Source organism: Suricata suricatta, chromosome 9, assembly GCF_006229205.1.
Source record: "Suricata suricatta isolate VVHF042 chromosome 9, meerkat_22Aug2017_6uvM2_HiC, whole genome shotgun sequence".
Classification (NCBI taxonomy): domain Eukaryota; kingdom Metazoa; phylum Chordata; class Mammalia; order Carnivora; family Herpestidae; genus Suricata; species Suricata suricatta.
In genome coordinates this window covers 38,391,989-38,418,640 of record NC_043708.1, presented here as the reverse complement: position 1 = coordinate 38,418,640, position 26,652 = coordinate 38,391,989, and the positions used below count along the sequence as shown (strand labels likewise).

At 32.9% G+C, this 26,652-nt stretch overlaps 1 protein-coding gene across 1 annotated transcript in view; it reads right to left on the bottom strand.

Moving 5' to 3' along the window:
• C9H14orf39 (chromosome 9 C14orf39 homolog) overlaps window positions 1-26,652 on the bottom strand; it is a 46,296-nt gene that overhangs the window by 5,776 nt on the left and 13,868 nt on the right. The window contains exons 5-15 of the mRNA XM_029952180.1: window positions 25,756-25,943; window positions 25,630-25,672; window positions 23,773-23,893; window positions 22,530-22,627; window positions 19,673-19,803; window positions 18,903-18,979; window positions 13,115-13,200; window positions 12,693-12,751; window positions 6,676-6,737; window positions 5,426-5,604; window positions 3,667-3,805 (exon numbers count right to left, since the gene is read on the bottom strand). Coding sequence (XP_029808040.1) covers window positions 3,667-3,805; window positions 5,426-5,604; window positions 6,676-6,737; window positions 12,693-12,751; window positions 13,115-13,200; window positions 18,903-18,979; window positions 19,673-19,803; window positions 22,530-22,627; window positions 23,773-23,893; window positions 25,630-25,672; window positions 25,756-25,943 — 1,183 coding nt within the window. The remainder of the gene's footprint in view (window positions 1-3,666; window positions 3,806-5,425; window positions 5,605-6,675; window positions 6,738-12,692; window positions 12,752-13,114; window positions 13,201-18,902; window positions 18,980-19,672; window positions 19,804-22,529; window positions 22,628-23,772; window positions 23,894-25,629; window positions 25,673-25,755; window positions 25,944-26,652) is intronic.

Below are 26,652 nucleotides of genomic sequence, written 5' to 3'. Positions count from 1 at the left end.
AGGTTTCCCTTCACTAGTCGTCTTCTCCACAATATTCTCTTATTATTGTCTGTAGGATCAAAATACTATTTCATTCATAAAATATGTAAGTTGTCTTATCTTGTTATCAGTCTAATGATGAGTTTATAAACTCAATTTTTTTCAAAGAACCAATCTTGGCTTGTCAATTTTCTCTACTGCTTGTTTTCTATTTCATTAATTTCTCTTATGTCCCTTATTTTGTCATTCTATTTATTTTGGGCTTATTTTGTTCTTTTTTTTTATTTTCAAGGTGAGAACTCACACCACTGATTTTAGACTTTTCTCCTTTTCTATTAATTGGATTATTTAAATATCAATTAAATTATGTAAGGCTATGGTTTTGTTCTTGTTTTGCCAACATCCTACAATTTTGATACACCGAATTTTCATAATCAGTCATTTCAAAATATTTTCTAATTTCTCTCATGATTTCTTCTTTGATCCATGACCAAATTATTCAGGATTTTCCTTCTACCTTATTATTGATTTCTAATTTAATTATATTGTGAGCAGAGAACATACTCTGTATGATTTCAATCCTTTTAAATTTATTAAGACTCATTTTATGGCCTAGAATGTGGTCTTGGTGAATGTACCATTAGCACTTGAATATAGAGGCATACATCAGAAATACTATGGGTTTAGGGGCACCTGGGTGGCTCAGTCGGTTAAGTGCCGGCTTCGCTTCAGATCATGATCGCATGTTTTGTGGGTTCGAGCCCCGCATCGGGCTCTGTGCTGACAGCTAGCTCAGAGCCTGGAGCCTGCTTCGGATTCTGTGTCTCCCTCTCTCTGATTCTCCCCTCCTCACACTGTCTCTCTCTGTCTCTCAAAAATAAATAAAAGATAAAAGACATAAAAAATTTTAAAAAAAAGTTTATAAAAAAAAAATACTATGGGTTTAGTTCCAGACCACCACAAAAATGTGAATATCACAATAAAGCAAGCCAACAAGATTTTTTTGGTTTTTCAATGCATATAAAAGTTTTTGTTTACACTGTACTGTAATCTAGTAAGTGTACAATAACATTATGTCTAAAAAATGCACATATTTAAATTTTAAAATACCATATTTTATTGCTAAAAAAATGCTACCCTTCATCTGAGTGATCAATGAGTTAAAATGTTTGAAATATTGTCAGAATTACCAACATGTCACAAAGAGAAAAAAGTGACCAAATGCTGTTGTAAAAATGATGCTAGCAGACTTGCTTGACACAGGGTTACTACAAATCTATACTTTATAAAAAAAGCAGTATCTGCCAAGTGCAATAAAACAAGGTATGCCTGCATATGCTGTGGTTGCTGGATGTGTTGCTCTATAAATGTCAGTTAGGTCAAGAGGGTTGATGGTGTTGTTCAGATTTTATAGATCTTTATTGATTATGTTGTCTAAATCAATCAATTGCTGAGAGGAGGTTTTATTAAAAATCTCCAACTAAGTTTGTGTTTTTTTTCTATTTTTCCCTTTACTTCTAATTCAGTCCATTTTTGTTTCTGAGTATAGTATTTTTTTGAGTATAGTTAACATACAATGTTTTGTTAGTTTTGGGTGTACAACTTGGTGAATTGACAAATTTATACATTATGCTATTCATCACATGTACAGCTACCATTTGTCCCATTACATTGCTATTACAATAACAATGAGCTCCTTATATTCTGCTTTTGTTTTGGTATTTTGAAGTTGTCATTAGGCACATATACATTTGTCATTGTTGTATCTTCCTAGAGAATTTGCCTTTATCCTTCAGAAATGCCCTTCATTATCTTTAGCAATATTCTTTGTCTTGAAGATTATCTACAATGATGAAAGTACAGCCATTGTGACCTCCTTATACTTAGTTTTTATGACATATCTTTTTCCATTCATTTACTTTCGAACAGTTTTTATCTTAAATTTAAAGTGTGTTTCCATTACCTATTTATCTCCAATTAAGAGTCTTTTTTCTGGTTTCCCTCTCTTTTCTTTTTTCCCTCTATATTCACCTGTTTTGTTTCTTAAATTCCACATGAGCAAAATCATATGGTACTTGTGTTTCTCTGACTTATTTTGCTTAGAATGATACTTTGTAGCTCAGTCATTGCAAATGGCAAGATTTTATTTTTTTTTGATGGCTGAGTAATACTCCAGTGTGTGTGTATGTGTGTGTACAGGTACACCACATCCTCTTTACCCATTTGTCAGTCAATGGACATTTGGGCTCCTTCCATAATTTGATTATTTTTTTAATTTTTAAAAAATGTTTATTTATTTTGAGAGAGAGAGAGGACTCACACATAAGCGGGGGAGGCACACAGAAAGAGGAAGAAAGAGATAATCCTAAGCAGGTTCCACACTGCCAGTGGACCTTGATCCCACAAACTGATAGTTCAAGACCTGAGCTGAACTCAAGAGTCAGAATTTTAACCAACTGAGCCACCCAGGTGCTCCAATTTGTCTATTGTTGATAATGCTGCTATATCATCAGGGTGCATGTATTGCTTCAAATCAGTATTAAAAGTCATGAAATTTTAAGTATTCATTAGATCTTAAAAAGAGGAAGGATTCTCTGAGCATTAAAACAGTGGAATATGAGCCAAAAGAAAATAGGAAAGTTGTTGGATGTAGGGAAGCTCTACTTTTAATATTTATTTACCTTTTTGAGAGAGAGAGAGAGCAAGCAGGGGAGGCACAGACAGAGGGAGACAGTGGATCCAAAGCAGGCTCCATGCTGACAGCAGAAAGCCTGATGTGGGGCATGAACTCACGAACCAGGAGATCATAACCTGACCCACGGTCAGACACTTAACCAATTTAACTACCCAGGTGCCTCAGGGCAGTCTACTTTTAACTTTCTGAGGAAACTTCATACTGTTTTCCACAGAGGAAAACAGTCAACTAGTGTGGCATCAGAATGTAGTCTTAACCACTACACTGTGCTGTCCCTACTGATCAAATAAAGTACATCTTGATTTTCAGTTTTAATTTCCAAATACAGAAATAAGCACTTTAGTGTTCTATTACTGAATAGTAGAATCACTATCACTATTAGAAGAGAACTAGGTCTTCTAAAAAGTTAACTGATAATGTTGCCAAGCACACATATGTAGATAAAAAGACCAACTAATAACCTGGAGAATTTTTCACACTGAGAATATGTGAAGTTTGGTTAGTAGACACATGAACTATAAAGCCAAATTACTTCTAAACTGCCTTTAACTGCAATTTAATCAGCTGTATCCTGAGATTCTTTTTTTCTAATATAGATAGATATCAACTGAGGGAACCTAAAATTGAGAATAAAAACATAATAGGAAAACTCTGCTATACTATCAATGCTCAGAATCTTCTAAAAAATTGCCTGTGTTTTGTACTCTGCTCCAAGACAGTTTGATATTAAAGAATTAAAACTACTTGAAGGCAATGTACCATTTTTTATTTTAATGTTTTCTTTATTTTTATGAGAGACCGTGTGAGCAGAGGAAGGGCAGAGAGTGGGGGGACGTGTGATCTGTGCTGACAGCAGAGCTGGATGCACGGCTCAGACTCACGAACTGTGAGATCATAACCTGTGTGCCATGGGTCTTTTTTAAATGCCTGAGCCACCCAGGCACCCCTCCAGTGTAGTTATTTAGAAATAAAACTTTAGCTTTTCATATTACCTGATCTGATGAGATTCCTGAATCAAATATAGTAGAATCAAATAAATTCAATCCAGGAGATCTAGAAGTATAATTCGTAAGAAACGAAAATCCAGGGGATTCCTTTTGTGTTTGACCTTCAGGCATTATATTGCTATTTCTGTTACAGAGAAATAAGAAATAATAAAAATGTTAAAAATATATTACTAAATATTGCAGATTAGTAAACACCATAAGAAATAGCACTGAAGGAAGAATTAGCACAGTGGGGAAAGGGAAGGAATAGTTACTGAAGTGACAAACCTCTTGAGAAAAAGATAGTTTGAAGTGAAAAATGTTAAGGTACAACAATCAATTATGGAATGATAACAATGAAGTTCAACTGAGAATAAACTGTCAGGGTCTATTCTAGGTATTTTCCATAGGGATTAACTTATATATTCCTTACAGTAACTATGAAATTGGTATTACCACCTCCATTTTACAGAAGAAAATTCTGCAGCATAGAAAGGTTAAATGACTTTCTCCAAGACATGTAAATGCCAGAGTGGGATTTAAATTCAGCAATCGAGATTCAAAGTCAGAGCTTTAACCTTGAGGCTATACTGTCCCCAAGATATTGAAAGCCAATGACAAGATTTTAGTCTTAACGAGAAGTCAGCCATTACATACTGTTGCATAAGGAAGTTAAGCTAGAAAATGATTTGGAAAAAATAATTAGAGAAGACAGTATACAACATGGTGGTTAAATGCATTATTTCTGGAGGCAGAAATGCCTGGATTTGAATCACAACTCTATCACTAACGAGTTATATCACCTGTGGTTCTGTTTCCTCTTCTTCTTATAATGTATTTACATCTCATAGTTTATAAAATGCTTAGATATAGTTAATGCTACTGTTAAATATAACAGAAACCTGAAGATACTTCCATAACTGTCTCCATGACCATCACTGAGTCACTTAACTTTACAGATTAGTTTTCTCATACGGCTGCCATTCATTTTATAGTTCTCAGATTTGATGATGAGTTCTAGTTTGGATATACTGTGTTTGAGTCAACAGCATAACTTTCACATATAAAACTTAAACTAACAATTCAAACTACAGAAGTAGAACAAGATTCCTTAAGTGAAATCTGTTGGACATATGTTTTTAAATAACCTTAACGTTAAAAAAAAAAAAAGAATCTTAAGGTCTATAGTTTAAAAAGGGATTAAACTAAACAAAAAGGTTAAATGCAGCACTATTTTCTTGGCTGCAAACTACAAATCTGTGGTTTCCAAAGTTAATAATCATGTTAGAGATATTTCTGCCTTCTGAGGTTTCTTGACAGATGGTTATTCTTGCTTTAGACATGACAACATAAGGGAAAATGACAGCTGGAACATTCTGCAATGATGTCCACAAGCTATACCATACGTGACAGTTGCCTTTTGGCTTGACATTTAACATTCTTCCACAGTTTTTATCCTTTGGAAAATCTTAAATCTGTATGTATTGCACTGGGTAAGTACTCAGATTCTAAGCCATCTTCAGCTAAGTGTTGTAGGAAAAAAGGGGAAGAGGTTCTATGGAACAAGAATAGCAGAATGCTAATAATTATTTGAACAGAGTAATAGGTACATGGAGGTTCATTATGCTGGTCTCTCCTTTGTGTATTTGAAATATTTCATATAAAATTTTTTTAAAGTTACAGGTACTAGTCTTTTTACTATTCCTATCAATTATTTACATAATATGGCTCAATATATAGATTTAATTATTAATTAAACTCTTACATTTCAAAAGAGGGGGTTTTAGGAAACAATAATTTCTCCAAAGGTTCAGGTGTTTTCACAGCTTCAGGAGTTCTTAAAAATAAAGGTATTTCAGGAGTTTGTGGAAAATTCTCAGTCCTTTCTTCTTCTTCATCACTATTATTTTCTATTGACTTCCCAAAATGTTCTGCGCATATAACCTACAAATTCAAAATAGAAAACTATAAAAATGAATGCTATTACATTAACAAACCCACATATATAAAAATGTGTGAGGTAGAAAACACCATACGAATCTATTGTTATTTCATAGACAAAATAAAATATTAATTGATGAAAGTGATATAAAAATATAACTGCAAAATATGGAAAGATAACTATTTTTAATTTTCTTATTTTTATTTGCTTCCTGGATCTACCTCCCCTACCTTGACCTGAAAAAGTAAATGATAACCAGAACATACTCAAATTGATGAATAAAATGGTTAGGAATGACTTCCTTAAATTTCCACAACATGCTCTGACTCAAGAATTGTAGATGATACCTCTTTAAAAGGAAAAAGTAATTTACTTCTAAGCAATCTTATTCTCATCAGTTATGTTCTTTATACTTTACCGCCCTTATAAATTCATTATACTATTTTCTCTGCAAAGGTTGAGAACTTCAACACAAATTTTGCTTTATATCATTTTGAAGTGTCAGAATATGATTTCTCAAATATGTTTGCTATACCAAGTATCACTTCAGAAACAATCTGGGTCCCCCCCACCAAAAAAATTAAAATGTGCTTTTTATCTGTATTTCTTGAGTATGATTCTACTATGTCATTTGTCTTGTTTTAGCCGTTAGTAAAGTCAATACACATTGCCTATGTCTATGGAATTAAAGTTTTCCACTATTAAAATATATTTTGAAGATATTTTTGTGGTAACCACTGGTTTTGATTGGAAAATCAAATTTACCAACAAAATTGTCTTCCTCAGTTTTGATCTAGCTGAGGTATCAGTATATATATACTGCATATATATACATGTATATATAAGCATATATATACTTATTAATGACTTTATTTTCATGTAAACTTTTTGTGGCTTCATTTTTTTAATCTAAAACTCCTCTAAGGGATAGAAGCTCTAAACTACACTACACTGAATAACATCTAGACCTCATGTACATAATCTTTGTTAAACCTAATCTGAAATTAAAGCGGAAACAATATTTTAAATTGGAATGTTTTGCTTAGAAATTAGAAATCAAACATTTGACTTACTTGTGAACTACATTTTGATTCCCTCAATGGCCTTACTGTCCCTTTATCTTCACATTCAGTATCTGTTTATTATGAGAGAACAAACTATTTTTTAAAATTTAATTGTAAATAAAAAATAATAAATTGCCAATATTTAATGGTTTTTGACCCACAAAAATAGCAATTTCATATAGTTCTACACATAGAAGGAAATAAACCCATATGAACAGTTTAACAAAGAAAATTATAGAGAATACCCATTTAACCACCACCCAGGTAAAGAAATAGAACATCATGCGTACTCCAAAAGGCCCCATATTCCTCATATTCTCCTCCCCAGATAATCACTTTCCTGACTTCTGTGATTATACCCATGATTTGCTTTAGTTTTAAGTAATATAGTCTATTTTCCCTGTTTTAAAAAGTTATATATGTGTTGTCTTGCTTTTTTTTTGTTCTAGCATATGCTTGTGAAATTCCTAAGTATTGTTTCATTTAGACATAATTTGCTTACTTATATTGATGTGAAGGATTCCACTGTGTAAACACAACACATCTATTCTATGTCTAGCAAATGGGCATTCAGGGTGTTTTTATTTTGAGACTATTACAAACACTTCTGACATGTACATGTATGTACGCACATAGGTGTGTATGTATATGTGTGTGTGTGTGTATATATATATATATACACTAAGTATATATCCAAGAGTGGAATTACAAGGTATAGGATATGGATATCTTCCATTTTACCAAATTTTAAACTGTTTTCCAAAGTTTAGTTTCCAAACTATTTATCAATTTTTGTTGTGGCACCTAAGATAGTCATTTATAAATGAGAGTTCCTCCCAATAGTTATGAAAGTTCTTATCGTCCTATATTTGCATCAACATTTAGTATTGCCAGACTTTCTGAATTTGCAAATCTGTTGGGTGTGTAGTATCTCATTGTTGGTTTTATTTTTCAGTTCCTTAATTTGCTGAGCATCTTTTCATGTTTATTTGCCACAAAAGTTCCTCTATTTGAAGTACCTATTTGCCTATTTTGTACAGATTTCTAATTGGGGTGTCTTTTTCTTCTTGGTTTGTAGGAGTTCTTTATACATTTTTAGAAACCAGTCCTTTGACAGCCTTATGTATTTCAAATACACTCTGCCTTTTTTTAATAACCTCTTTCCATGAAAGGAAACTCTTAAGTTTAATACAGCCAAATTTATCCTTTATTATTGGGCTTTTTAATTCTTATTTAAGAAATTCTTTCCTACCTCTAATAGATGTTTTTCTATTTGACAATCTGAAAGCCTTATAGTTCTGCCTTTTGCATTTAAGTCACAACCATGATTTTCACCACAGATTAATTTCCTCAAAAGACAGGCTTGGGAGACTGCTGAAAAAATCTTTTTATTAATATTTTTAATGTTTATTTTTGAGAGAAAATAGAGCACAGGTGGGGGAGAAGCAGAGACAGAGAGGAAGACACAGAATCTGAAACAGGCTCCAGGCTCCGAGCTGTCAACACAGAGCCCGATGTGGGGCTCAAACTTGGGAATGGTGAGATCATGACTTGAGCCAAAGCCAGATGCTTAACCGGCTGAGCCACCCAGGCACCCCTAAGAATCTCAGCCATTTTTCCCTTGTCTAATGCTCTGTCAGCTTGGTATATATACAGGATTATAAACAGGTAGAACAAATCATATGTACAAATAGGATATTCTTCTTTCCAGAAGAAAGCAGGAAGAAAATCCATCTACATGGAATAAGTATGTTAGTCAAGCCCTATTTTAAGGGTGGGAGAAATAGATTCAAATCATAAAACCATTCTGAATATGCATATATTTACAGAATTTTTCTACTGATAAAATGAGCCAGTATTTTTGTTTTTATTTGAATTCTAGTTAGTTAACATACAGTGTAATATTAGCTTCAAGTATATTTAGAGATTCATCACTTACATACAACACCCAGTGCTCATCACAAGTGCACTCTTTAAAATCCCCACCACCTATTTAACCCATGCCTCCACCCTCCCTCTCCTCTGGTAACCATCAGTTTGTTCTCAATAGTGAATCTGTTTCTTAGTTTGCCAGTTGGCATCTTTTTTCCCCTATGATCGACTGTCAGTTTCTTAAATTCCATATAGGGGTGAAATCATATGGTATTTATCTTTCTCTGATTTGACTTATTTTGCTTAGTAGGATATACTCTAGCTCCACCCACATCATTGAAAATGGCAAGATTTCATTCGTTATTATGGCTGAGTAATATTCCATTGTGTATCTATACACCACATCTTTATCCATTCATCAGTCAATGGAGATAGGCTGGGCTCTTTCATTATTTGTTTGTTGATAACGTTGCTACAAACACTGGGGTGCATGTATCCCTTTCAATTAGTATTTTTATATTCTTTGGGTAGATACCCAGTAGTGCAATTACTGGATTGTAGGGTAGTCCTATTTTTACTTTCATGAGGAAACTCCATACTGTTTTCCACAGTGGCTGCACTAGTTTGCATTCCCACCAACAGTGTAAAGGAGTTCCCCTTTCTGTGCATCCTCATCAACACCTGTTGTTTCCTGTACTGTTAATTTTAGCAATTCTTACAGGTATGTGTGCTATCTCATTTTAGTTTTGATTTATATTTCCCAGATGATGAGTGATGCTGAACATCTTTGCATGTGTGTTAGCCATCTGGATGTCTTCTTTGGAAAAGTGTCTATTCATGTCTTCTGGACTATTTGTTTTTTTGGGTGTTGAGTTTCTAAGTTCTTCATAGATTTTAGATACTAACACTTTATATGTCATTTGTAAATATCTTCTCCCATTCCACAGGTTGCCTTTTAGTTTTGTTTCCTTTTGTTGTGCAGAAGCTTTTTATTTTGATGAAGTCTAAATAGTTTATTTTTGCTTTTGTCTCTTTTGCCTAAAGTAACATACCTTGAAAGAAGCTGCTACAACTACTATCAAGGAAGTTATTGTGTTCTTTTAGATCTTAATGGCTGTCTCACATTTAGGCCCCTCAATCATCTTGAATTTACTTTTATGTATGCTATAAGAAAGTGGTCTAGTTCCATTCTTTGCATGTTGCTGACTGGTTTTCCTGACACCATTTGTTGAAGAGACTTTTTTCCAAATTGGATATTCTTTCCAGCTTTGTCAAAGATCACTTGACCAGATAACTGTGGGTCCATTTCTGGGCTTTCTATTCTCTTTCCTTGATCTGTCTGTTTTTGTGCCAATACCATACTATCTTGATCACTACAGCTTTGTAATATAACTGAAAATCTGGACTTGTGAAGCTCTGGATTGGCTTTTCTTTTTCAAGGTTACTTTGGCTATTCAGGGTCTTTTGGGGTTCCACACAAATTTTAGGATTATTTGTTCTAGATGTGAAAAATGCTGGCGTTTTGATGAGGGTTGCACTTTATGTGCAGATTGCTTTGGATAATATAGACATTTTAACAATATTTGTTCTTCAAATTCATGAGCATGGAATGTTTTTTCATTTCTTTGTGTTATTGTGTCATCTTTATTTTCTTTCATCAGTTGGATAGTTTTTAGAGTATAAATCTTTTTACCTCTTTGGTTAGGCTTATTCCTAGGTATCAGACGGGTTTTGGTGCAATTGTAAATGGTACTGATTCCTTGATTTCTCTTTCTGCTGCTTCATTATTGGTGTACAGAAATGCAACGGATTATTTTTGTATCCTACAACTTCACTAAATATATCAATTCTAGCACTTTTTTTTGGTGGATTCTTCTGGGTTTTGTATACAGAGTATCATGTCACTTGCATAGAGTGAAAGATTGACTTCTTCCTTGCTGATTTGGATGTCTTTTATTTCTTCTTACTATTTGATTGCTGTGGCTAGGATTTCCAAAACTATGTTAAATAACAGTGGTGAGAGTAGCTATCCCTGTCTTGTTCCTGATCATAGAGGAAACGCTTTCAGTTTTTCCCCATTAAGGATGATATTAGCTGTGGGTTTTTGTATATGGACTTCATTATGTTGATATATCCCTGTAAACCTTTGTTGAAGGATTTTTAATCACAAATGAATGTTGTACTTTGTCAAACACTTTTCTGCATCTACTGAAACCATCATATGGTTCTTATCCTTTTTTATTAAAGTGGTATATCACATTGATTTGCAAATATCGAACCATCCTTACAAGTTGGGATTAAATCCAACTTGATCATGGTGAATGATTCCTTTAATGTACTATTGGATTGGATTTGCTAGTATCTTGTTGAGAATTTTTGCATCCATTTCCTCAGGGATGTTGACCTGCAGAACTCTTTTTTAGTGGAGTCTGTTTGGTTGTGGAATCAGGGTAATGCTGGCCTTATAAAATGAGTTTGAAAGTTTTCCTTCAGTTTCTATATTTTGGAATAGTCAGAGAATAGGTATTAACTCTAAAGGTTTGGTAAAATTCAGGGCACCTGGGTGGCTCAGTCAGTTAAGCATCCAGCTCTTGATTTTGGCTCAGGTTATGATCTCACAGTGAGATCAAGGCCCATGTCAGGTTCTGTGCTGATGATGTGCTCTCTCCCTCTCCCCCTCCCCTACTCTTGTCAGTGCACTCATGCGTGCTCTCTCTCAAACATAAACATTTAAAAAAAAGGTTTGGTAAAATTCTCCTGTGAAGCCATATAACCCTATTCTTTTGTTTGTAGAGAGATTTATTTTTTATTACTGATTCAATAGAATGAACCATTTTTAAAACATAAAAATAAAAGTCAGTGATCCACATGCTACAGGTGAGGACTTTTATATAGCCTAATAATTAGAATAATTGTTATCCATAATGGATTACCAAATATGTATATATGTACACATGAGATAAATTATGTTACACATATTATACCTTATTTATTTATGTGACAACCTTGAAAATTTCCAACAGCAAGTTGATTCTAGGATAATTAACTCATACACATACATATACTTATATATGCATATGTACCTTATGACTTATGATTTTATTCAAAGAAAATAATCCAAGATAGTAAAATATTTATGTAAAATATTATTCATAAGAGCAAAAAAAAACCCAACCTGGAAACATTTTTTTTGCTAGAAGAGAGAGCACGTGCACACAAGTGCATATGGGAAGGTCAGTGGGAGAGGAAGAGAGAAAATCTTCAGCAGACTTCATGTCCAGCATGGAGCCTGATACATGGCTCAAAATAACAACCAGGAGATCATGATCTGAGCAGAAATCAAATACTGGACACTTAACCAACTGAGTCACCCAGGTGCCCCCCAAAATATTTAATATTTTGAGAGAAAATGGCTAAATAATTAAAATAATTCAATACGGGGCGTCTGGGTGGCTTAGTCGGTTAAGTCTCCGACTTCGGCTCAGGTCAGGCTCTCACGTTCGTAGGTTTGAGGCCCATGTCGGGCTCTGTACTGATACGCTCAGGGCCCAGAGCCTGCTTCCGATTCTGTGTCTCCCTGTCTCTGCCCCTTCCCCGCTCATGCTCTGTCTCTCTCTGTATCAAAAATAAATAAAACATTTAAAATAAATAAATAAATAAAATAAAATAATTCAATATAAAATAATTCAATATTTTGGGAGAATGGCTAAATAAATAATAGCATATCCTTACAATGGCAATATGATAATCATTAAAATATATTTAATGGCATTAAAAAATACCCTCAAGAGTATGTCAAGTGGAAAGAAAAGGATATAAAAATGTACATATAGCATGTTTCAAATCTGGGGGATAAATAAAAGAAAAAAACACACACATACATGGAAAAAAAAGACCAGAACATATATCAGTATGGATGGTGTCAGTTATATCTGGGTGATCGTATTTTTGTTTCTTTTGTATTTTTCTCTGTTTTCCAACTCTTTTACAATGAAATGGTACGTTTTATATTTAGTGAAAATATTTTTAAAAACTAGACATGCATGGTCAGTTAACCAGAGATGCAAACAATCCAAATAATGTATGTGAATAGTATAAAAACAAGCTATAATTTGTTATTCCCACTTCTTAGGGAAAATATAAACAGCAAATACCTGTGTCTCCTTTTTCAAACCACTGATTGCAATCTGATTGTTTCTGTGGGGTTAGCAATCTATAATACAATAAATAAAATTTAATATTATTTGCTAAGTTGATAAACTATTTTAGAAATTAAAACATTTTTTAAAATACTTTGGTTTCTTTTAATTTATCTATTTTGAGAGAGAGAGGGAGAGAGGGAGGGAGGGAGGGAGGAAGAGGGAGCGAAAGGGAGAGGGGGGAGAGAGAGAGAGAGAGAGAGAGAGAGAGAGAGAGAGAGAGAGAGAGAGAGAGAGAATGAATCCCAAGCAGGCTCTGCAATCATGGGGCTCAATCTCATTACCCCGGGATCATGACCTGAGCCAAAGTCAAGAGTCAGATGCTTAACCAAATGAGTCAACCAGGTGCCCAGCATTTTCTTATTTTTAAAAGTTACCTGAAATGCATCATATTCTGTGAATTTTTAATAGCCACAGCATTTGAGAATTTTGAATGTTTATTCACAGTAGAATCATTAAGTACCTGAACAAAAGAAATGAAGCATTAGAACTGGCTAACCAAACAATTTTTTTTCTTGTCATGGCCACTGAAGGCTAAGAACACTGTCATTCTCCTCCTCCTCATTATCAATATGAACAACTACTAGAAACATTAACTGAAACCACTACATACAAAATATTAAGTCAAATACTGGGAAACAAAGTTAAAGATTCCCAAGGAATTTGATGTTTTGGACAAGTATAACAACCATGCTTGGTAGTATTTTGACAGTTAAGGCAAACTTAAAATTTTTATCCCCTATCTATGATTAATCAAGTCAATCTTACCATTTTCTCAACTGATTTGTGTCTATTCTCTGTAACCTCTTAAATTGAACATAAAAAAGCAAAACTGCAGGTTAAAGGATTAAAACCTGAAATTTTATTTGTATATATATGTATGAAAAAGGTAATATTTCATTTATAACTTTAATTTAATATCAATATCTAAGCCACTGCTTTAATTTTTGTAATTTCTATTTCAAGTCATTCATTCTCTTTGAGTCACTCATTCTGAAGAGTTCCTGATTTTTATTTGACCCAAAATTAACATAGCTTTATTTTAATAGGAAAATTTATCCCATTTGTTTTTGTTATAACAGCCATTGGTCTTAATTCTGTCCCCTTATTGTGCTTTAGATAAGACCCTGTCCTTTAAAGAGCATTTATCCCTTAAAAAACAAGTGTTGTTACTGCTTTATGTTTTAAATATACATGTTTGTATGGGTCTGCTGGTAAAAGTATTTATACAAGCTGTTGTTTGGAATAGATGCTAAGAACTAAAATTGCTGAGTATTTGCATTTTTATTTGTAATAACTACTGTAAACCAGTCCTCCTAAGTAATTATACCAAATGACATTCCACTATTGACTTCAGTAGATGTTATCAAATGTTGTACTGTATGCAAATCTGATAGATGAAACTATATATATCATTGGTTTAATATGCCTTTCCCTTTGCCCCTGAACTCGAGCACCTTATGTTTAGTGATACTTGGTCTTTCTTTTTCTGTAAATTGTCTCATCTTAATCCATTAAAAAAATTAATTTATATTATGTATTTCTTTGTATGTTATACATTCTGTATACCAATCTCCTGTCCATTCTGTCATTCTCTTTAACTTTGTCAGTGTCTTTTGTTACACAGAAGTTTTTTATTTTAATGTAGTCCATTGACTATTTTGTCTTTTCTTATACCACACCTATAATTGCTACATTCTGATAATGTTTAAAAATGTCCTGGAATTAAGACAGTAGTGATAGTTACACTACCTTGTAAACACACTAAAAACCACTTTTAAAATGTACACTTTTAAACGAATTTTATGATAAAACAAACATATTGTTTAAAAAGATATTATATTTTAAATCCTTATTTGAACTCATTTATTAATCTGTTAATGTAGTGAATCATATTGACATATTTTTCTAATGCTATCATTGCATTCCTTGGGAAAACCACGTTTAAGTCATAATATAGTATTCTTTTAATGTTACACTGCCAAATTAGATTTGCTGATAATTTATTTGGATTTCTATATGTATGTTCATTCTTGAGCCTAATGTACAAATATCTTTCTTTCAATCTCTTTGTTCTTGCTCCCTTATAAATTAACTATGTATAATTTGTTGGCTAGTTTCCAACTAGTATACTCTGAAATTGCTTATATAAAAAGATTGTCCTCAACTGGCAATTTTGCCTCTCAGGGAACATCTGACAATGTCTCAAGATTTTTTTTTAAGTTAATTAATTATTTTATTTTTAAAGAGAGAGATGGGGCAGGGGCAGAGAGAGGGAGAGAGAATCCCAAGCAGGCTTTGTACCATCCATGCAGAGCCCCATGTGGAGCTCAATCTCATGAACCATTAAGATCATGTCCTGAGTAAAGATCAAGAGTCAGAAGCTTAACCAACCAAGCCACCGAGGTGTCCCTGAAGGTATTTGTCACTGTCTTTTCTTAGATGTGAGGTGCTATTGGCCTCTAGATAACAAGATGACCCTACAACAAAGAATTATCTGCCCAAAAATGTCAAGCATCATGGTTTAGAAACTCGGATTTATTCCTAAAGGGTTGGCAAAATTTACCAGAAAAACTGATTCCGGTGTGTTTTGAAAGGGGTGTGTGGCAGAGGGAGAAGGGAAGCAAGTAAGGAAAAAACAAGGAAAACAGAGAACTGCTTATATTTCAGTTTCACTTACATTTCCATTTCTAGTTAATTGATCTATTCATGTTTGTTTTCTTTTTTCAGGCTATTTAACAATTTATATTGTCCTAAAAAATTGTCCCCCTCACCTAAATTTTCAAATTTATTGATATAAAAGTCTTACATAGTATTCTCCTAAGACTGAAAAGATTTCTTCCCAATGTTTAATGATATGCACTTTTCCCCTCTGTATTTTATTATACACAATAAAATTTTATTTTATTAATATTGAAAAGTTATTAACTTTTGGCTATACTGATTAACCCAACCTTTTAATTTCATTAATTCCTGTTTTACTCTTTACTAATTCCTACTTTCTTTGCATTAATTGTTATTTTCCTATTTTGCATTGTTTTTCATACGTGGAATTAAACTTTCTACTTAAAAGTTCAGCTACATTTAATCTTTATTTTCTAATATACTTGTTTTCAAATATAAATTTCTGAGAACCAATTTTGCTACATTTCACAGTATAGTATTCTTTTAAATAGTTTTTAAATTTTATTTTGATTTCTATTACCCCCAAATAATTTGAAAGTGTGTAAATTTCCTTTTCCTCTGCTAAATACTTATTTTTTTGAGAGGAAGGATACATTTTTTTAACTTCTTTTTTTTAAATAGTGATAAGTGAAGAGAGCAACTTTTTAGAACTGATTGAGGTATTCTTTTGGTTCTAGTAAACAGTTAATTTTGGTGAATACTGCATATATTAGAAAAAGAAAGCATAGAGGAAGCCTGAGAAATGACATTGTAGAAATATCCTATCAGCCCTGATAAGTGAATCTGAGTCACTTACTTTAGAATTTCACAGCAGGTAAGAGAAAACTAAATATTTATCTTAAGATGCTATTGTTTCATTCATTTGTTTTTGCATTGTTACACATGTAGCCAAACTCAACCCTAAACTCAAGATAGTACTTTTTTTCAGAAAGCTATCCTTTTAAATTGTGGATTCAATACTTTCTTGGAATTCCATTAATTTTTATTTTATATATTTTGAAACTGTATAATTTGGTTTATTGTGGTTTATTGTGGACTTGGTGAGTTATTCTTTTTAAAAACATGAAATATATATTTTCCCTATTAATGCTTTTTGTCTTGAACTCTATTATTTAAATTTTAGTTAACATACATTACAATACTGGTTTCAGGAGTAGAATTCAGTGATTTATCATTTACATACAACACCCAGTGCTCATCACAAGTGCCCTTTTTTAACATCTAGCACCCATATAGCCCATCCCTCACCCACCTCCCTCAATCAACCCTCCAGTTTGTTTTCTATCATTAAGAATCTTTTGTGGTTTGTTACTCTCCATTTTATATGGCATTATAAACATCTACTTTTGTCTCCATTTGCCTGGTATATATTTCCCATTGTTCTACCATCACCCTTCATTTGTCAAGTTGTTTTACCTCTTCTATTTTAAAAGTATGTATATGGCTGTACAACTCTATGGAGTTTCCTTAACAAGTAAAAAACAGAACTACCATACAATCCAACAATTGCACTACTAGGTATTTACCCAAAGGATATAAAAACACTAATTTGAAGGGATACTTGCACCCTGATGTTACAGCAGCATTATCAACAATGGCCAAATTATGGAAGCAGCCCAAATGTCCATTGATTGATAAATGTATAAAAAAGACATGATACGTATGCATATTATGTATGTGTATATTATATATAAAATTGAATATTACTCAGCCATCAAAAAGAATGAAATCTTATCATTTGCAATGACGTGGATGGAGCTAGTGAGTATTACACTAAACAAAATAAATCAGCCAAGAAAGACAAATACCATATGATTTGTATGGTGGAATTTAAGAAAACAGATGAACCTACAGAGGGTGGCGGGAGAGAGGCAAACAAACCATAAAACAGACTCTTAATTATAAAGAACTAACTGAGGGCTGCTGAAAGGGAGGTGGGCAGGGGATGGGCTAGATGAATGATGGGGATTAAGGAATGCATTTGTTCTGATTAAGCACTGGGTGTTGTATGGAAGTGATGAGTCACTAAATCCTACACCTGAAACTAATATTACAATGTATGTTAACTAATTGGAATTTAAATAAAACTTGGAAAAAAATAAAAGCATATGTCTGTATTTTGTTTACATATCCCAGAGAAGCATCTCTGTCATATTTCTTATTGATTTGTTCAGAACTATTTATGGCATCTTTTCTTTTATTTTTATTTATTTTTTTTTCTTATTTTCTATTTATACTGTATTCTAGCTATTTTATCTACCCTCCCATTCGTGCCTTTCGCTGGACTGATTAAGATGCTTCATCTTTTTTCTTCTGCTGTTTTAAAAGTAGTGCATTTCATTTGTTACTTTGGTTACCCTTACATGTTTAACATACACCCATAAGGTCACATTTTTTCCAACAATATATAAGTGAATCAATATTCGTATCTTCTATCTCCATCCCCAAGGGAAAAAAAATATTTGGGTAAACTTGTTTCCCTCATTTATCTTCCCATCTCCATCCCATATTGACCTCATCTGAAATTTCAGCACCAGATTTAAAAACCTCTGTAATTAATACATATTTAGATAAGGTTCACTAATTACTTTGGCTATCACTACCCCTCTATCTGTATGTATTAATTATAAGTTAATCAAAGGCAATTATATTTTCCATTGAGAATTTCTCTCTGGATTATTTTCAGGAAGAATGGGGAAGAAAAAGATGTGCCACTACAGAAGCTAGCTTTTTGGGAGGTATGCTCCTTATTTTTCTTAAGTATCAAGAACCCCCTAGAAGGGCCCCTGAGTGGCTCAGTTGATTAAGTATCCAATTCTTGAGTTCATCTCAGGTCACGATCCCGACTTTTTGGAGCTTGAGACTGTCGAGCTCTGTGTTGATGGTGAAGAGCCTGCCTGGGATTTGCTCTCTCCTCTCTCTACCTGTTCTCTGCTTGTGCTCTCTCTCAAAATAAATAAAATTAAAAAAGAACTCCCTAGAGTTACCATCTATCTTTCTAACCCAAGCTCCTATATACTTACTGCTTCCACCTGGAGACAGTCATCCATTGCTGATGCCTACCCAAAGGCAGAGTAGATACGAGTTAGACATGTGTTAACTAATTATCTCCCACTGAAGTAACCCAACCAATTAGCCTACTCATTGTCCCCATACCTATACCTTCTACAATAGTATTCTATGCAAGTCCTGGGTCACAATATCCCCCTTCAATCCAATCCTGTTTTCCTCCTTCAAAAATATCTGATTTTGGTATTTTTAAATACCTTTTCTATTTTTTTAAGACTATGTGAGAAGGTTACAATATATGTTCAGGCTACCATACTAAAATTCTTTTAAGATTTTTAGACCCTGAGGTTGTAGTAATGGCTGATTTAATATATTCATAACACACACACACATTCTAAAAGCAGTATATTCATTATCTCATTTAATGCAAGCAAATATTTAAATTATTCTATTAAAAACAGAAATACCTACCTGCATGTTGTTTTCTTTCTGCCTAAAGTCAATATTGGCAACCTTTGATTGTTTCACAGAACTTTCTTCTTTTCTATCTAGGTTATTAAATTGTATAACTTCAAATGAATTTCAGAGATAGAATCAAATATTATGCCCAATATTCAACATAAACTTGTAATTTAAAAAATCAAGTTACATGAAGATTTAATTTAAATTATAGAAGTGTGAAATTCCTACAAAACTTTTAATTCCTTACTATATAAGTTATCACAATAAGCATGAATATACAATGAAAACCAGCTGACAAAATTACATCTTTATAATGAGGAACCAAAGAAGACTGGGGGGAAAAAGAACAGCTAGTGCAGTTAATCTAATACAATGTAGTTAATCTAATCTGCTGATCCACTGAATGAAATGTGATTCAAATATCTCAGTGACTAAATCACAAATATCATTGATACAAATTGGCTACCCACTTTAATTACACATAATAATATCACAATTTCTCAAGTGAATAATAATTATTTGTCCTCCTCTGACTGCTGTGTGCCCCACCAGAACACTTGTTTTAATATTATGTGAATGATTTCTCTCTCAAGGAGAAAAGAGTTAGGTATAGAAGGCATATTATTTGCTCTCAGAAAGAATCAAAGTGATACTTCCTGATTCAATTGGTCTCTAGTATTGTTTGTTCTTGCTTACATCAAATAACAAAAATTGCTTGTCTTTTCCTCTATGTGTTTACAAACAAAACTAAGTTTTAAAATAATTAGCAGATACTATACCGACAACTGTTGCCTCTGAAGAATACATTTTCATTGGTCTGACCAATTTCTCAGATTCATATGGAAGAAATAATTGACTATTTTGAGGGGTTTTATTCAATATAAGTACATGTTCATCTTTTTCAAAAATTCTGAAGAGAAAAAATTACATTAAATATTTAGTAAGTAAAAAATTAACATATTTTAAATCTAAAAAAGACTTATACACTATATAGTATAAACTCATTTTGCAGATAGTAAAACTGAGTTCCAGAAAATTTAACAGATCTCCCCAATCTTATTATTTACTGGTTTCACAGCTAAAACACACTTTTCCTGATTAAGTCCAGTGCTCTTCTCAGTAAACCACACTCTCATATTTAAAACATACCATTTTAGAAGAATTTCTAAACATGTCAAAAACATTTAAGCCAAAACTTATCCACAAACAGCATGCTATAGATTTCAGAGTACTTCACACTTTAAAAATAATTATTAAGAAACAAATCAGCTACATGAATTCAGGAACCACTAAAGCAATATTATAAATCGTAAATGGGTCTTTTTAGTTTTTTACTTAAAGTTTTACCTAAGTTTTTTACCCACTGAATTTTTCCTAAATTAAAGAAACAATTTTAATGATTTTTAGTTAAGTAATTTAAATGATGTTATTTAAAGTAACTATGGAATAGATATTGAGTAAAAAATGACTAAATAATTACATAAATTCCTCTCAATATAGAGGATTTTTACAGTACTAAAAAAGTCAATGAAGTGTAATTCTGTACATGTACTTATTTCCTAATCAATTTCTTCAGAGAATTAAAGACAATTATGCTTGTAAGAACTGGGAGGAGGGAATCAAGAAAATAATAGATCCAAAAAAGTGGGATAAAAGAAATTAACTTGGGAGAGGAATGTGCTGAAACATCAGGACAAGAGCAACAGAGCCTAAGGTGAATTTAAGAAGAATAAAAAAGTGTACAGGCAAAAAGAGAAAAGGTAGAAATTTTATTAGAAACAGCAACAGTAATACATCTATTTTTCTGTCACACAGGAACAGGTAAAATCTAACTTTTTTTTTTAAATGCCTCCATCACTGATGTGTGTTTTATCACCATAAGGATGAAAAACAAGGAAAAACATATGATGCCATAGATTCAGTAGCATTTTGATTCATCTTCACTCTCAAATATCTATCATGTAACTGGAAGTCAAAAGAAAACCAAAGTAGCCATACTTATATTGGACAAACTGGACTTTAAAGTAAAAGCAGTAACAAAAGATGAAGAAGGGCATTATATAATAATTACAGAGTCTCTCCATCAGGAAGAGCTAACAATTATAAACACCTACCTGCCAAATTCGGGAGCACCCAAATACATGAAACAATTGATCACAAACAGAAACAATCTTATTGATAAGAATGTGCTAACTGCAGGGGATTTTAACACTCTACTTACAGCAATGGATAGATCAACCAGACAGAAAATCACTAAAAAAAAAAACAATGGACCTGAATGACACATTGGAACAGATGGACTTGACAGATATATTTAGAACTCTTCCTGAGGCTACGGAATTCACTTTCTTCTCAAGTGTGCATGGCACATTCTCCAAGATAGATCACATACTGGGTCATAAAGCAGCCCTCCATAAATATAAATGAATTGAGATCATACCATGCACACTTTCAGATTACAATGCTATGAAACTTTAAATCAACCACAGGAAAAAGTCTGGAAAACTTCCAAAAACATGAAGGTTAAAAACTACCCTACTAAAGAATGATTGGGCCAATCAGGCAATTAGAGAGGAAATTAAAAAATATATGGAAACAAATGAAAACAAAAATACAACAATTCAAACTCTCTGGGATGTAGCAAAGTATATTGCAATCCAGGCCTATTTCAAGAAACCAGAAAAAGTGCAAATTCAAAATCTAACAGAGCACCTAAAGGAACTAGAAGGGGAGCAGCAAGAGTACCCCAAAGCCAGCAGAAGAGAAATTAAATAAAGATCAGGGCATAAATAAACAATATTGATTCATCTTCACTCTCTGTGGCCAAAGAACTGGTCAAGCTGGTGACAGAGTGATAAAAAGGTAAATATAGGGGCGCCTGGGTGACTCAGTTGGTTGGGCATCCACTCTTGATTTCAGCTCAGGTCATGATCTCATAGTTCTAGGGATAGAGCCCCATGTTGGGCTCTGCACTGATAACACACAACCTGCTTGGTGTACTCTCTGTCCTCTCTCCACCCCTCCCCACTAGCATGTGCGCACTTTCTCTTTCTCTTTCTCTCCCTCCCCCCGCCTCTCAAAATAATAAATAACCATTTAAGAGAGACAGAGACAAGTGGGGGAGAGGCAGGGGTAGGGGGGACACAATCCAAAGGAGGCTCCAGGCTCTGAGCTGTCAGCATAGAACCCAACATAGGGCTCAAACTCATGAATCAAATGGTTGAGATCTTGACATGAGCCAAAGTCAGACACTAAACTGACTGAGCCACCGAGGCGCCCCTGTAAATAAACATTTTTTAAAAAGTTAAATGCAATGCAGCTCCCACTATTATTCCTTTGTTTTACTCCTACTGGTGACCCATCATGGAAAATTGGATGAAATGTAGGTACAATGACAGCATACAAAACAGCAAATGTGCTGCTGCTACTGTATTTCCCTCTATACATTATCCTTGGCCTTACTAAATAACAAGCATATTTTAATGTTAGCTTATAATATTTAAGGTTATAAATTAATATTTTCCATTAGAAATAAGCATAAAACAGCCTCCACAAAAATGTATCTAGATACTGTGAGAATACAAGTGGCTTCGGATAGAATACAGAATCAAAATAAAATCCCATTTTAAAGTTTACCTAGACCTTTCTTTCAATTCCTTTCTCTTTTCTATATTTTTATTTTTTTCTTCCAGAGTTTCTGCAAGATTCTTAGTTTCATGAAGTCTTACAATCTGCTAAAAAGAAAAATGACAAAGCAAAACAAAATAAGTACCTAAGGAAAATATGCCTTGTCTTAACTAATAAATATGAGTTTTTCTATATAATTTCAAGATTTATATTTTTATAGTATTAGCTATCTTTTAGTGAAAGTTGCTAAAATTTGGTCAAAATTAACAAATCATACTCCTTTAACTTTTCCTTACAACTAATTCCATTAGCAACCTAGACTCCATGAACTTCCACCTTCTTTTTTAAAAAGCACAGTTAGAAGCAAAGCAGACATCAATTCCCCATATACAGACCTAGTTATCATATATTTTAAAGGAAGTAGCATCTATTTTGTTCTTATAACTAAAATGACTTTACTGTTATTTGGAACCTTCTACCTATGAATGGTAAATGTACCTTCTTCAACACAATTTTTTAAAAAGTCATAAAATTAGCTATTCTTTCTCAGAATTTGGAAGTAACTTTGATGGGTTCTCAGTCAATGGAAGCTATTTCAATAGATGACATTAAAAATGTATTCAAGGGACACTTGGGTGGCTCAGTCGGTTAAGCGTCCGACTTTGGCTCAGGTCATAATCTCATAGTCCATGGGTTCGAACCCCGTGTCCGGCTCTGTGCTGACAGCTCAGAGCCTAGAGCCTGCTTCGGATTCTGTGTCTCTATCTCTCTCTCTGCCCCCCACTCCCCACTTACTCTCTGTCTCTCAAAATAAAAATAAAGACATGATTTTTATGTATTCAAGAAAATATCATGCACCATCAATCTTTAAGGCTAAACTAGTTCTAGTCTAGCTATATAAAGATTATAGCCATAAATTTTTTAGATTAAGTTCTTAAAATCATTGTCTTCTTTACTTTGCTGATAACACTGTTGTAGCAAGTGTCTTTAAGTTCCTGTTATTAAGCTACATCTTGCTCTTCACTCATCTTTTTTCAGCTCCCAAAGAAAATTAAACCATTCCCTAAAACTTATAATTAAATATACTCAGTACCTAAAATACATTTTGGCTCCAAAGGTAATCTGAGACAAATAAATTATCATAAGCCTTTCTCCATATTTAGGCTCTTTAGAAATAGCTCTTCTAAGGTTAAGTATACCATTATACTTATACATTAATAATTATATTAGAAATATATTACAAAATATATACCTGGTTTAAATAATTAACTTCTATTTCCACTTCATCTATTTCTTTCTTCAATTCAGATGAACTTTTGGAAAAATTCCTGGCATCTTTAAGAATATTTTGTGTTTTACATCTCACATTAACCCTTCTATGTTAAGGAATGATGTTATACAAGTAAATTTTATACTTATAACATATGTACCTTATCAAAAGTAGTTATTATATCATATTATTTATAAAAATGCTCCATATAAGCAATAAGCAGTATTAGTAACTGTACCTGAAAACAGAGGTAATGCTAACATGAACATTTGGCAAACTGACAAAGATAATTTGTTGCTTACCTATGTTATGTATCAAACTTAAAAACATTTCATCTAATATATGTTAGGTTTTTTTTGGCTTAAATATTTCACATGGGGTTTTTTTGCTTTTATTTTTTTATCCAAGTTCACCAAGTTATTTGGCATAACTAATAATACATAATCAATTCAGGTCCAAATTTAACTTCTTGTGTTTCCCTTATTTATTTGTTCCAAAATCAGTATTTAAAATCTACCCAATTCCCCTTTTCTTGTTCTGTAAGGTACATCAGTGCAGTCTGCAGGACTCAGAAAATAGCAAGATCTTCCATCTGGACTTTCTGCTTGAACTGGAGTTATACCACTTTCAAGCAGAGTATTTCTCAGCTGTTAATAGATATAATACTGCACAGTTATTAACAACTACAATTTCCTAACTTACTCTATAATCCATTTAGGGGAATTTAAAAATTAAAAACTAATAAAATAGTGATAGTGAACAAAAACTCCAGAGAAAATCTATTTAAGGTGGAATATTTCCTACTCTGCCCTAAAATATATAATTTATATGCTAGAACATAAAATTTCAAATATTATTTATACTATATTGTTATAAAAAGTATCAAATATTTTAAATAAAGACATTTAAATCCTAATCTTCAATTCTCCCTACCTCATCACCTCTTCTTGTTTCTCATATAATCCTGTATCCATCCTTTCCTACATCCAACTCCCTAAGCTGCTACTATGCCTCAACCAACCTCTGCCTCTTCCCATTGAGAAGTTACAACACAGGCAGCAAATGAACAACAAAAAACAGAGTAAGCTGAAACCTAAACATGAAGAGAGCAAGCAGCAAATGAGTTAAAAGATGATTTAGGATGAAGCAGAATGAAGTAAGGTAGAATGTAGGGATAAAGAAGACTTAGTATAAACAGTGGAGTTATAATCTAATAGGAAAGCAAATGAAGGATTGTAGAGGTTGGAAGAGGATTAAAGTTCTAAGTTCATCATCAGGGAAGATCACCTTGACAAACAGATGAGACTTAGACCAATTAAGAATTACTTAATCATCTAATAAATACAATGCCACTGCATTAGAATTATTTGTTTACATGTCTGTCACCCCTACTAAACTGTGAGCTCCTTGCAAGAAAGCACTGTATCTTCTTGAGCATTGCCTGGCACAAGGTAGTCCCCAATGAATTTCTACAGATGAGTGAGTAAATAATTGTGATTACCACTTTCTATTCTAATAAGTAGTAATAAATTAATTTAATTGGAATTCTTTTTTGGTAAGGCAGAGCAAGAAGACTTTTTCATTGGTTTGGTTGCTAAGATACACCACTTAAAGCAGATACACACATCACTTTGTTCTCATTAAAATCGCTTGCTTCTGATCACATGTACATATATGAAAACTAATCCCAAATAACCTGTAAAGTAACCTCTGAATTTTTATAACAAACAAAAAAACCCAAATCCATGTTATACTTACCAAGGAATTACAATGACAATCAAAATACAGAAATAAAACTTATCTAACAAAAATTCTAGGAAGTAGTACTTTTGTGGATACATATGTAATGTCCATTTAGTAAGTGATGGAAAAGGAGCAGGCACTGAAAGACAAAATCATATTTTAGTCTAACTCATTATTCTTTTGATTACAAAGATACAATTATTATAACAAAAATGTTCATACCTAAAAATTCCATAAGTATAGCTTCATTCATTTTTAGTTGTTCAGAACATGCTAGTACTCTATTTTTAATTTCTTCGTGTTCTTTTTTCTTCTTATAATATTCATGTGAAAGAGGCATTTCTGAGTATTTTAGTTGATATTGCTTCAAAACATCTTTATACTGACATACATAGCCATGGTACATTTTTCTGTTAAGATTAAATAATGTCAATATAACAGAATATTTAAAAACTTTTTAACCATCACTTGTTAAAGTCTACTAAACTAAGTATAAAAGGCAAGTCAAATACCTACTTATCCATTCCCCTCAATACTGTCTGCCCTTCAAACTTTCCTTGACTCCATCACACTTTTCAACAATCTATTTTCTCCTTACTACCTAAGTTATTCATTCCTTAATTCTCTTTAATTTAACGTTTACTCCCACTATTCCAAAGAAACTACCCATCCCAAGGTCACCAATGATCTAATTGTCCAACTTAGTGATCTCTTTTTTTTTCCTCATCCTAAGACACTGCAGAACCTGGTTTTTGTTTTGTTTTAGTTTTTATTTAAATTCTAGTTAACATACCGTCTAATATTAGTTTCAGGGGTATAATTTAGTGATTCATCATTTACATATAATACCTAGTGCTCATCACAAGTACACTCCTTAATCCCTATCACCTATTTAACCCATCCCCCCACCCATCTCCCCTCTGGTAAACATGTTTGTTCTCTACAGTTAAGAGTCTATTTCTTATTTGTCTATTTTTTCCCCCATGATCATTTGTTTTGTTCACATAGGAGTAAAATCATACGGTATTTGTCTTTCTCTGACTGGCTTTGCTTAGCATATTATATAGCTTCATCCATGTCACTGCAAATGGCAAGATTTCATTCATTTTTATGCCTAAC